Source organism: Ascaphus truei, chromosome 3 (genome assembly GCF_040206685.1).
Source record: "Ascaphus truei isolate aAscTru1 chromosome 3, aAscTru1.hap1, whole genome shotgun sequence".
Lineage (NCBI taxonomy): Eukaryota > Metazoa > Chordata > Amphibia > Anura > Ascaphidae > Ascaphus > Ascaphus truei.
This window is the reverse complement of record NC_134485.1, coordinates 437621128-437633652: the sequence shown is the minus strand read 5'-3', so window position 1 is coordinate 437633652 and position 12525 is coordinate 437621128. Positions and strand designations below refer to the sequence as shown.

Here is a 12525-nt window from a genome sequence, read left to right as displayed (position 1 = left end):
TCTGTGACACGCTCTGTGACACGCTCTGTGACACGCTCACGCTTCCCCTCTGCAGTCCCCTGGTCCTGTACACACGCTCTGTGCTGAGCTCACGCTTCCCCTCTGCAGTCCCCTGGTCCTGTACACACGCTCTGTGCTGAGCACACGCTTCCCCTCTGCAGTCCCCTGGTCCTGTACACACGCTCTGTGCTGAGCACACGCTTCCCCTCTGCAGTCCCCTGGTCCTGTACACACGCTCTGTGCTGAGCACACGCTTCCCCTCTGCAGTCCCCTGGTCCTGTACACACGCTCTGTGCTGAGCACACGCTTCCCCTCTGCAGTCCCCTGGTCCTGTACACACGCTCTGTGCTGAGCACACGCTTCCCCTCTGCAGTCCCCTGGTCCTGTACACACGCTCTGTGCTGAGCACACGCTTCCCCTCTGCAGTCCCCTGGTCCTGTACACACGCTCTGTGCTGAGCACACGCTTCCCCTCTGCAGTCCCCTGGTCCTGTACACACGCTCTGTGCTGAGCACACGCTTCCCCTCTGCAGTCCCCTGGTCCTGTACACACGCTCTGTGCTGAGCACACGCTTCCCCTCTGCAGTCCCCTGGTCCTGTACACACGCTCTGTGCTGAGCACACGCTTCCCCTCTGCAGTCCCCTGGTCCTGTACACACGCTCTGTGCTGAGCACACGCTTCCCCTCTGCAGTCCCCTGGTCCTGTACACACGCTCTGTGCTGAGCACACGCTTCCCCTCTGCAGTCCCCTGGTCCTGTACACACGCTCTGTGCTGAGCACACGCTTCCCCTCTGCAGTCCCCTGGTCCTGTACACACGCTCTGTGCTGAGCACACGCTTCCCCTCTGCAGTCCCCTGGTCCTGTACACACGCTCTGTGCTGAGCACACGCTTCCCCTCTGCAGTCCCCTGGTCCTGTACACACGCTCTGTGCTGAGCACACGCTTCCCCTCTGCAGTCCCCTGGTCCTGTACACACGCTCTGTGCTGAGCACACGCTTCCCCTCTGCAGTCCCCTGGTCCTGTACACACGCTCTGTGCTGAGCACACGCTTCCCCTCTGCAGTCCCCTGGTCCTGTACACACGCTCCGTGCTGAGCACACGCTTCCCCTCTGCAGTCCCCTGGTCCTGTACACACGCTCCGTGCTGAGCACACGCTTCCCCTCTGCAGTCCCCTGGTCCTGTACACACGCTCCGTGCTGAGCACACGCTTCCCCTCTGCAGTCCCCTGGTCCTGTACACACGCTCCGTGCTGAGCACACGCTTCCCCTCTGCAGTCCCCTGGTCCTGTACACACGCTCCGTGCTGAGCACACGCTTCCCCTCTGCAGTCCCCTGGTCCTGTACACACGCTCCGTGCTGAGCACACGCTTCCCCTCTGCAGTCCCCTGGTCCTGTACACACGCTCTGTGCTGAGCACACGCTCCCCCTCTGCAGTCCCCTGGTCCTGTACACACGCTCTGTGCTGAGCACACGCTCCCCCTCTGCAGTCCCCTGGTCCTGTACACACGCTCCGTGCTGAGCACACGCTTCCCCATGCTGGTCCTGTACACACGCTCCGTGCTGAGCACACGCTTCCCCATGCTGGTCCTGTACACACGCTCCGTGCTGAGCACACTCTCCCCGCGCTCTTACTGTTACAATGTAAATGAGACCCGTTCACAGGTTGTATAACGCTGCCGCCCGCTGCCGGAGATACTTAATGGGCCGTCACCTCTGGCATTAGTGTGTACTAGCTGGTATGCGGGGGCGCCATCCTACTGTGTTACCCTGCTTCTGGGGCGCTGCCCTGCTCAGGGGGGGTCCTTGTTACCGTGCCCGGGGGGGCGCTGCCCTGCTCGGGGGTCCTTGTTACCGTGCCGGGGGGCCGCTGCCCTGCTCGGGGGTCCTTGTTACCGTGCCCGGGGGGGCGCTGCCCTGCTCGGGGGTCCTTGTTACCGTGCCGGGGGGCCACTGCCCTGCTCGGGGGTCCTTGTTACCGTGCCGGGGGGCCGCTGGTAGTAGTTACACTCCCAGGAGCCGCTTTGGATACTGAAGTTTAGAGAATATAAAGCAGACATTGGCTTTAACCCTTGCCCTGCCGGAACGGCCTGCTGACCTCCCTCTCCCCCTGCTGACCTCCCTCTCCCCCTGCTGACCTCCCTCTCCCCCTGCAGGCCGGACGCGATAAGTACGAGCCCGCGGCTACCTCCGAACATGGAGCCAAGAAAAAGAAGGGCAAGGGCAAGGACAAGGAGAGGGACATGGACGAGCTGAAGAAAGAGGTGGCCATGGTAAGTAACCTGTCACTGCCAGGGGCGCGGGGCGAGGGGCGGGGCTGCGTGCTAGGGGCGCAACACGTGGGTGCAATACCCCCCCCCCCAGATTAGCGCGCGGTATATGGAGTTGCAGTAACGCTATGCGCCCCCAGATTAGCACGCAGTATATGGAGTTGCAGTAACGCTGTGTCCCCCCAGATTAGCGCGCGGTATATGGAGTTGCAGTAACGCTATGTGTCCCCCCAGATTAGCGCGCAGTATATGGAGTTGCAGTAACGCTGTGTCCCCCCCAGATTAGCGCGCGGTATATGGAGTTGCAGTAACGCTATGTGTCCCCCCAGATTAGCGCGCAGTATATGGAGTTGCAGTAACGCTGTGTCCCCCCAGATTAGCGCGCGGTATATGGAGTTGCAGTAACGCTATGCGCCCCCAGATTAGCGCGCAGTATATGGAGTTGCAGTAACGCTATGCGCCCCCAGATTAGCGCGCGGTATATGGAGTTGCAGTAACGCTGTGTCCCCCCAGATTAGCGCGCAGTATATGGAGTTGCAGTAACGCTATGCGCCCCCAGATTAGCGCGCGGTATATGGAGTTGCAGTAACGCTGTCCCCCCAGATTAGCGCGCAGTATATGGAGTTGCAGTAACGCTATGCGCCCCCAGATTAGCGCGCGGTATATGGAGTTGCAGTAACGCTGTGTCCCCCCAGATTAGCGCGCGGTATATGGAGTTGCAGTAACGCTGTGTCCCCCCAGATTAGCGCGCAGTATATGGAGTTGCAGTAACGCTATGCGCCCCCAGATTAGCACGCGGTATATGGAGTTGCAGTAACGCTATGCGCCCCCAGATTAGCGCGCGGTATATGGAGTTGCAGTAACGCTATGCGCCCCCAGATTAGCGCGTGGTATATGGAGTTGCAGTAACGCTATGTGTCCCCCCAGATTAGCGCGCGGTATATGGAGTTGCAGTAACGCTATGCGCCCCCAGATTAGCGCGCGGTATATGGAGTTGCAGTAACGCTATGCGTCCCCCCCAGATTAGCGCGCGGTATATGGAGTTGCAGTAACGCTATGCGCCCCCAGATTAGCGCGCGGTATATGGAGTTGCAGTAACGCTATGCGTCCCCCCAGATTAGCGTGCGCCCCCCAGATTAGCGCGCGGTATATGAAGTTGCAGTAAAACGATCACAAACGTTTAAATTCTGAAACTCTTAACTCAAAATGCTTAGCTCACTGTTTGATTTAGTAATACCCGGAGTAGCTTCCCTGGAGTAATGTTTAGTACTACTATACTTGGCACTGTTTGCGCCGGTGCATGTAATGCGCAGTGACACAGGGTAACCTTGGTAACCTGTAACCCTCAGGAAGAGCACAAGATGAGCATGGACGAGCTGCACCGCAAGTTTGGCACGGACATGACTCGGGTAAGTGTGCTGCTGCTCCGCCCCCTCCCATCCCCCACCTCACTCCCAGGCAGGTACGGGGGCCCCCCTCCCATCCCCCACCTCACTCCCAGGCAGGTACGGGGGCTCCCTCCCATCCCCCACCTCACTCCCAGGCAGGTACGGGGCCCCCCTCCCATCCCCCACCTCACTCCCAGGCAGGTACGGGGGCCCCCCTCCCATCCCCCACCTCACTCCCAGGCAGGTACGGGGGCCCCCCTCCCATCCCCCACCTCACTCCCAGGCAGGTACGGGGGCTCCCTCCCATCCCCCACCTCACTCCCAGGCAGGTACGGGGGCTCCCTCCCATCCCCCACCTCACTCCCAGGCAGGTACGGGGGCTCCCTCCCATCCCCCACCTCACTCCCAGGCAGGTACGGGGGCTCCCTCCCATCCCCCACCTCACTCCCAGGCAGGTACGGGGGCTCCCTCCCATCCCCCACCTCACTCCCAGGCAGGTACGGGGGCTCCCTCCCATCCCCCACCTCACTCCCAGGCAGGTACGGGGGCTCCCTCCCATCCCCCACCTCACTCCCAGGCAGGTACGGGGGCTCCCTCCCATCCCCCACCTCACTCCCAGGCAGGTACGGGGGCCCCCTCCCATCCCCCACCTCACTCCCAGGCAGGTACGGGGGCTCCCTCCCATCCCCCACCTCACTCCCAGGCAGGTACGGGGGCTCCCTCCCATCCCCCACCTCACTCCCAGGCAGGTACGGGGGCTCCCTCCCATCCCCCACCTCACTCCCAGGCAGGTACGGGGGCTCCCTCCCATCCCCCACCTCACTCCCAGGCAGGTACGGGGTGTCGTGTCCTGAGTGGCAGCTCTGGCGGCACGATCTCCCGAGCCCTCCTCACTCCCAGTGTCTCTCTCTCTCCTCCTTCTCCTCACTCCGTGTCTCTCTCCCTCCTCCTCCTCACTCCGTGTCTCTCTCCCTCCTCCTCCTCCCTCACTCCGTGTCTCTCTCCCTCCTCCTTCTCCTCACTCCGTGTCTCTCTCCCTCCTCCTCCTCCTCCTCCTCCTCCTCCTCACTCCGTGTCTCTCTCCCTCCTCCTCCTCACTCCCAGTGTCTCTCTCCTCCTCACTCCCAGTGTCTCTCTCCTCCTCACTCCCAGTGTCTCCCTCCTCCTCCTCACTCCGTGTCTCTCTCCCTCCTCCTCCTCACTCCCAGTGTCTCTCTCCCTCCTCCTCACTCCCAGTGTCTCTCTCCTCCTCACTCCCAGTGTCTCTCTCCTCCTCACTCCGTGTCTCTCTCCTCCTCCTCCTCCTCACTCCCAGTGTCTCCTCCTCTCTCCTCCTCACTCCCAGTGTCTCTCTCCTCCTCACTCCCAGTGTCTCTCCTCCTCCTCACTCCCAGTGTCTCTCTCCTCCTCACTCCCAGTGTCTCTCTCCTCCTCACTCCCAGTGTCTCTCTCCTCCTCACTCCCAGTGTCTCTCTCCTCCTCCTCCTCCTCCTCCTCCTCCTCACTCCGTGTCTCTCTCCTCCTCCTCCTCCTCACTCCCAGTGTCTCTCTCCTCCTCCTCCTCCTCCTCCTCACTCCCAGTGTCTCTCTCCTCCTCCTCCCTCCTCCTCCTCCTCACTCCCAGTGTCTCTCTCCTCCTCCTCCTCCTCCTCCTCACTCCCAGTGTCTCTCTCCTCCTCCTCCTCCTCCTCCTCCTCCTCCTCCTCCTCCTCACTCCCAGTGTCTCTCTCCTCCTCCTCCTCCTCCTCCTCCTCCTCACTCCCAGTGTCTCTCTCCTCCTCACTCCCAGTGTCTCTCTCCTCCTCCTCCTCCTCCTCCTCCTCCTCCTCCTCCTCCTCCTCCTCCTCCTCCTCCTCCTCCTCCTCCTCCTCCTCCTCCTCCTCACTCCCAGTGTCTCGCTCCTCCTCCTCCTCCTCCTCCTCCTCCTCCTCCTCCTCCCTCCCAGTGTCTCGCTCCTCCTCCTCCTCCTCCTCACTCCCAGTGTCTCGCTCCTCCTCCTCCTCCTCCTCCTCCTCCTCCTCCTCCTCCTCCTCCTCACTCCCAGTGTCTCGCTCCTCCTCCTCCTCCTCCTCCTCCTCCTCCTCACTCCCAGTGTCTCCCTCCTCCTCCTCCTCCTCCTCCTCCTCCTCCTCCTCCTCCTCCTCCTCCTCCTCCTCCTCCTCACTCCCAGTGTCTCCCTCCTCCTCCTCCTCCTCCTCCTCCTCCTCCTCCTCACTCCCAGTGTCTCGCTCCTCCTCCTCCTCCTCCTCCTCCTCCTCACTCCAGTGTCTCGCTCCTCCTCCTCCTCCTCCTCCTCCTCACTCCCAGTGTCTCGCTCCTCCTCCTCCTCCTCCTCCTCCTCCTCCTCCTCACTCCCAGTGTCTCGCTCCTCCTCCTCCTCCTCCTCCTCCTCCTCCTCCTCCTCCTCCTCCTCCTCACTCCCAGTGTCTCCTCCTCCTCCTCCTCCTCCTCCTCCTCCTCCTCCTCACTCCCAGTGTCTCTCTCCTCCTCCTCCTCCTCTCCTCCTCCTCCTCTCTCTCCTCCTCAGTGTCTCTCTCCTCCTCCTCCTCCTCCTCCTCCTCCTCATCCAGTGTCTCTCTCCTCCTCCTCCTCCTCCTCCTCACTCCCAGTGTCTCTCTCCTCCTCCTCCTCCTCCTCCTCCTCCTCCTCACTCCCAGTGTCTCGCTCCTCCTCCTCCTCCTCCTCCTCCTCCTCCTCCTCCTCCTCCTCCTCCTCCTCCTCCTCCTCACTCCCAGTGTCTCGCTCCTCCTCCTCCTCCTCCTCCTCCTCCTCCTCCTCCTCCTCCTCCTCCTCCTCCTCCTCCTCCTCCTCACTCCAGTGTCTCGCTCCTCCTCCTCCTCCTCCTCCTCACTCCCAGTGTCTCGCTCCTCCTCCTCCTCCTCCTCCTCCTCACTCCCAGTGTCTCGCTCCTCCTCCTCCTCCTCCTCCTCCTCCTCCTCACTCCCAGTGTCTCGCTCCTCCTCCTCCTCCTCCTCCTCCTCCTCCTCACTCCCAGTGTCTCGCTCCTCCTCCTCCTCCTCCTCCTCCTCCTCCTCCTCCTCCTCACTCCCAGTGTCTCGCTCCTCCTCCTCCTCCTCCTCCTCCTCCTCACTCCCAGTGTCTCGCTCCTCCTCCTCCTCCTCCTCCTCCTCCTCCTCCTCCTCCTCACTCCCAGTGTCTCGCTCCTCCTCCTCCTCCTCCTCCTCCTCCTCCTCCTCCTCCTCACTCCCAGTGTCTCGCTCCTCCTCCTCCTCCTCCTCCTCCTCCTCCTCTCCTCCTCCTCCTCCTCCTCCTCCTCCTCCTCCTCCTCCTCCTCCTCACTCCCAGTGTCTCGCTCCTCCTCCTCCTCCTCTCCTCCTCCTCCTCCTCCTCCTCCAGTCGCTCCTCCTCCTCTCTCTCCTCCTCCTCACTCCCAGTGTCTCGCTCCTCCTCCTCCTCCTCCTCCTCCTCCTCCTCACTCCCAGTGTCCTCGCTCCTCCTCCTCCTCCTCCTCCTCTCCTCCTCCTCCTCCTCCTCCTCCTCCTCCTCCTCACTCCCAGTGTCTCCCTCCTCCTCCTCCTCCTCCTCCTCCTCCTCCTCCTCACTCCCAGTGTCTCTCTCCCTTTCAGGGTCTGACCACAGCTCGGGCGGCAGAGATCCTGGCACGGGACGGTCCCAACGCGCTCACCCCTCCCCCCCACCACCCCGGAGTGGGTGAAGTTTTGCCGCCAGCTGTTCGGTGGTGTTCTCCATGCTGCTGTGGATCGGCGCTCTGCTCTGCTTCCTGGCCTACGGTATCCAGGCTGCCACGGAGGATGAACCGCAGAATGATAACGTGAGGGCTCCCTCACCCCGCCTAACTAACCCCTTCTGTGCCACCGCCTGCTAGTCCCGCCCGTGCGAGCTGTCTGCATTGCCTCTTGCTGGGTGCCAGTGCCCTGCTGCCAGGGCTAGCACACGCACACGCACATGCCCGCGCTCCCGGGTAGTCTTGGCATGACTACATAACCTCACAGTAGTTCACTTTACATCATACTTCACAACAGGAATGAGGTGAAGCGGGCGACCTGCCGGCCTCTTCCTTCTCACCGCCACTGCTGCCCCGGCTCTGCCGCCCTGTCTCTGCTCTGCTGCCCCGGCTCTGCCGCCCTGTCTCTGCTCTGCTGCCCCGGCTCTGCCGCCCTGTCTCTGCTCTGCTGCCCCGGCTCTGCCGCCCTGTCTCTGCTCTGCTGCCCTGTCCCTGCTCTGCTGCCCGGCTCTGCCGCCCTGTCTCTGCTCTGCTGCCCTGTCCCTGCTCTGCTGCCCCGGCTCTGCCGCCCTGTCCCTGCTCTGCCGCCCTGTCCCTGCTCTGCCGCCCTGTCCCTGCTCTGCCGCCCTGTCCCTGCTCTGCCGCCCTGTCCCTGCTCTGCCGCCCTGTCCCTGCTCTGCCGCCCTGTCCCTGCTCTGCCGCCCTGTCCCTGCTCTGCCGCCCTGTCCCTGCTCTGCCGCCCTGTCCCTGCTCTGCCGCCCTGTCCCTGCTCTGCCGCCCTGTCCCTGCTCTGCCGCCCTGTCCCTGCTCTGCCGCCCTGTCCCTGCTCTGCCGCCCTGTCCCTGCTCTGCCGCCCTGTCCCTGCTCTGCCGCCCTGTCCCTGCTCTGCCCGCCCTGTCCCTGCTCTGCCGCCCTGTCCCTGCTCTGCCGCCCTGTCCCTGCTCTGCCGCCCTGTCCCTGCTCTGCCGCCCTGTCCCTGCTCTGCCGCCCTGTCCCTGCTCTGCCGCCCTGTCCCTGCTCTGCCGCCCTGTCCCCTGCTCTGCCGCCCTGTCCCTGCTCTGCCGCCCTGTCCCTGCTCTGCCGCCCTGTCCCTGCTCTGCCGCCCTGTCCCTGCTCTGCCGCCCTGTCCCTGCTCTGCCGCCCTGTCCCTGCTCTGCCGCCCTGTCCCTGCTCTGCCGCCCTGTCCCTGCTCTGCCGCCCTGTCCCTGCTCTGCCGCCCTGTCCCTGCTCTGCCGCCCTGTCCCTGCTCTGCCGCCCTGTCCCCTGCTCTGCCGCCCTGTCCCTGCTCTGCCGCCCTGTCCCTGCTCTGCCGCCCTGTCCCTGCTCTGCCGCCCTGTCCCTGCTCTGCGCCCTGTCTCTGCTCTGCCGCCCTGTCTCTGCTCTGCCGCCCTGTCTCTGCTCTGCCGCCCTGTCTCTGCTCTGCCGCCCTGTCTCTGCTCTGCCGCCCTGTCCCTGCTCTGCCGCCCTGTCCCTGCTCTGCCGCCCTGTCCCTGCTCTGCCGCCCTGTCCCTGCTCTGCCGCCCTGTCCTCTGCTCTGCCGCCCTGTCTCTGCTCTTGCCTGCCCCCTGTCTCTGCTCTGCCGCCCTGTCTCTGCTCTGCCGCCCTGTCTCTGCTCTGCCGCCCTGTCTCTGCTCTGCCGCCCTGTCTCTGCTCTGCCGCCCTGTCTCTGCTCTGCCGCCCTGTCTCTGCTCTGCCGCCCTGTCTCTGCTCTGCCGCCCTGTCTCTGCTCTGCCGCCCTGTCTCTGCTCTGCCGCCCTGTCCCCTGCTCTGCCGCCCTGTCCCTGCTCTGCCGCCCTGTCCCTGCTCTGCCGCCCTGTCCCTGCTCTGCCGCCCTGTCCCTGCTCTGCCGCCCTGTCCCTGCTCTGCCGCCCTGTCCCTGCTCTGCCGCCCTGTCCCTGCTCTGCGCCCTGTCCCTGCTCTGCCGCCCTGTCCCTGCTCTGCCGCCCTGTCCCTGCTCTGCCGCCCTGTCCCTGCTCTGCCGCCCTGTCCCTGCTCTGCCGCCCTGTCCCTGCTCTGCCGCCCTGTCCCTGCTCTGCCGCCCTGTCCCTGCTCTGCCGCCCTGTCCCTGCTCTGCCGCCCTGTCCCTGCTCTGCCGCCCTGTCCCTGCTCTGCCGCCCTGTCCCTGCTCTGCCGCCCTGTCCCTGCTCTGCCGCCCTGTCCCTGCTCTGCCGCCCTGTCCCCTGCTCTGCCGCCCTGTCCCTGCTCTGCCGCCCTGTCCCTGCTCTGCCGCCCTGTCCCTGCTCTGCTGCCCCGGCTCTGCCGCCCTGTGCCTGCTCTGCCGCCCTGTCCCTGCTCTGCCGCCCTGTCCCTGCTCTGCCGCCCTGTCCCTGCTCTGCCGCCCTGTCCCTGCTCTGCCGCCCTGTCCCTGCTCTGCTGCCCTGTCCCTGCTCTGCTGCCCTGTCCCTGCTCTGCTGCCCTGTCCCTGCTCTGCTGCCCCGTCCCTGCTCTGCTGCCCCGTCCCTGCTCTGCTGCCCCGTCCCTGCTCTGCTGCCCCGTCCCTGCTCTGCTGCCCCGTCCCTGCTCTGCTGCCCCGTCCCTGCTCTGCTGCCCCGTCCCTGCTCTGCTGCCCCGTCTCTGCTCTGCTGCCCTGTCCCTGCTCTGCTGCCCCGGCTCTGCCGCCCTGTCCCTGCTCTGCTGCCCCGGCTCTGCCGCCCTGTCTCTGCTCTGCTGCCCTGTCCCTGCTCTGCTGCCCTGTCCCTGCTCTGCTGCCCCGGCTCTGCCGCCCTGTCTCTGCTCTGCTGCCCTGTCCCTGCTCTGCTGCCCCGGCTCTGCCGCCCTGTCCCTGCTCTGCCGCCCTGTCCCTGCTCTGCCGCCCTGTCCCTGCTCTGCCGCCCTGTCCCTGCTCTGCCGCCCTGTCCCTGCTCTGCCGCCCTGTCCCTGCTCTGCCGCCCTGTCCCTGCTCTGCCGCCCTGTCCCTGCTCTGCCGCCCTGTCCCTGCTCTGCCGCCCTGTCCCTGCTCTGCCGCCCTGTCCCTGCTCTGCCGCCCTGTCCCTGCTCTGCCGCCCTGTCCCTGCTCTGCCGCCCTGGCTCTGCCGCCCTGTCTCTGCTCTGCCGCCCTGTCTCTGCTCTGCCGCCCTGTCTCTGCTCTGCCGCCCCTGTCTCTGCTCTGCCGCCCTGTCTCTGCTCTGCCGCCCTGTCTCTGCTCTGCCGCCCTGTCTCTGCTCTGCCGCCCTGTCTCTGCTCTGCCGCCCTGTCTCTGCTCTGCCGCCCTGTCTCTGCTCTGCCGCCCTGTCTCTGCTCTGCCGCCCTGTCTCTGCTCTGCCGCCCTGTCTCTGCTCTGCCGCCCTGTCTCTGCTCTGCCGCCCTGTCTCTGCTCTGCTGCCCTGTCCATGCTCTGCTGCCCTGTCCCTGCTCTGCTGTCCCTGCTCTGCTGCCCCTGCTCTGCCGCCCTGTCCCTGCTCTGCCGCCCTGTCCCTGCTCTGCCGCCCTGTCCCTGCTCTGCCGCCCTGTCCCTGCTCTGCCGCCCTGTCCCTGCTCTGCCGCCCTGTCCCTGCTCTGCCGCCCTGTCCCTGCTCTGCCGCCCTGTCCCTGCTCTGCCGCCCTGTCCCTGCTCTGCCGCCCTGTCCCTGCTCTGCCGCCCTGTCCCTGCTCTGCCGCCCTGTCCCTGCTCTGCCGCCCTGTCCCTGCTCTGCCGCCCTGTCCCTGCTCTGCCGCCCTGTCCCTGCTCTGCCGCCCTGTCCCTGCTCTGCCGCCCTGTCCCTGCTCTGCCGCCCCGTCCCTGCTCTGCTGCCCCGTCCCTGCTCTGCTGCCCCGTCTCTGCTCTGCTGCCCTGTCCCTGCTCTGCTGCCCCGGCTCTGCCGCCCTGTCCCTGCTCTGCTGCTCCGGCTCTGCCGCCCTGTCTCTGCTCTGCTGCCCCGGCTCTGCCGCCCTGTCTCTGCTCTGCTGCCCTGTCCCTGCTCTGCTGCCCCGGCTCTGCCGCCCTGTCCCTGCTCTGCCGCCCTGTCCCTGCTCTGCCGCCCTGTCCCTGCTCTGCCGCCCTGTCCCTGCTCTGCCGCCCTGTCCCTGCTCTGCCGCCCTGTCCCGGCTCTGCCGCCCTGTCCCGGCTCTGCCGCCCTGTCCCGGCTCTGCCGCCCTGTCCCGGCTCTGCCGCCCTGTCCCGGCTCTGCCGCCCTGTCCCGGCTCTGCCGCCCTGTCCCGGCTCTGCCGCCCTGTCCCGGCTCTGCCGCCCTGTCCCTGCTCTGCCGCGGTGCTGACTGCCCCGGCTCTGCCGCCCTGTCCCTGCTCTGCCGCCCCGGCTCTGCCGCCCTGTCCCTGCTCTGCCGCCCCGGCTCTGCCGCCCTGTCCCTGCTCTGCCGCCCCGGCTCTGCCGCCCTGTCCCTGCTCTGCCGCCCCGGCTCTGCCGCCCTGTCCCTGCTCTGCCGCCCTGTCCCGGCTCTGCCGCGGTGCTGCCCTGCTGACTGCCCCGGCTCTGCCACCCTCCCGTCTCTCTCTCCACAGCTCTACCTGGGTGTCGTCTTATCTGCTGTCGTCATCATCACCGGCTGCTTCTCCTACTACCAGGAAGCCAAGAGCTCAAAGATCATGGAGTCCTTCAAGAACATGGTGCCCCAGGTGAGCTGGCGTGCAGGCTGAGCGCTCATTGCCACTTGTGTTGGGCAAATGTCAGTGGCGTATGCCCCATTACTCGGGGACATTGGCCTTCACGTTTGCATTCACCCACTGATAAGGCGGCTGTTTTGCCTGAGCTCGGGGTTGGGTCTCTGGGGGTATGAGGCGGTGCGTGGGCCTCTGAGTGTCCTCTGAGTGTCCTCTGAGTGTCCTCTGAGTGTCCTCTGAGTGTCCTCTGAGTGTCCTCTGAGTGTCCTCTGAGTGTCCTCTGAGTGTCCTCTGAGTGTCCTCTGAGTGTCCTCTGAGTGTCCTCTGAGTGTCCTCTGAGTGTCCTCTGAGTGTCCTCTGAGTGTCCTCTCTCCACAGCAAGCCCTGGTTATCCGGAGCGGGGAGAAGCTGAGTATTAACGCCGAGGGTGTTGTTCTGGGCGACCTGGTGGAAGTGAAGGGAGGAGACAGAATCCCTGCGGACCTGCGTATAATCTCTGCTCAAGGCTGCAAGGTGAGAGCGGCCGGGGGTACGGGGGGAGCTGTGGGGTTTATTACAGGGTGAGAGCGGGGGTACGGGGGAAGCTGTGGGGTTTATTACAGGGTGAGAGCGGCCGGGGGTACGGGGGG

General features: G+C 65.6%; 1 protein-coding gene across 1 annotated transcript in view; it reads left to right on the top strand.

Annotated features, from left to right (window-relative positions):
* The window catches only part of ATP1A1 (ATPase Na+/K+ transporting subunit alpha 1), a 74766-nt gene that overhangs the window by 23734 nt on the left and 38507 nt on the right, over nucleotides 1-12525 (top strand). The window contains 7 exon segments of the mRNA XM_075592962.1: nucleotides 2153-2269; nucleotides 3616-3675; nucleotides 7242-7304; nucleotides 7306-7356; nucleotides 7358-7447; nucleotides 11798-11911; nucleotides 12275-12409. Of these exon segments, the coding sequence (XP_075449077.1) occupies nucleotides 2153-2269; nucleotides 3616-3675; nucleotides 7242-7304; nucleotides 7306-7356; nucleotides 7358-7447; nucleotides 11798-11911; nucleotides 12275-12409 (630 nt within the window).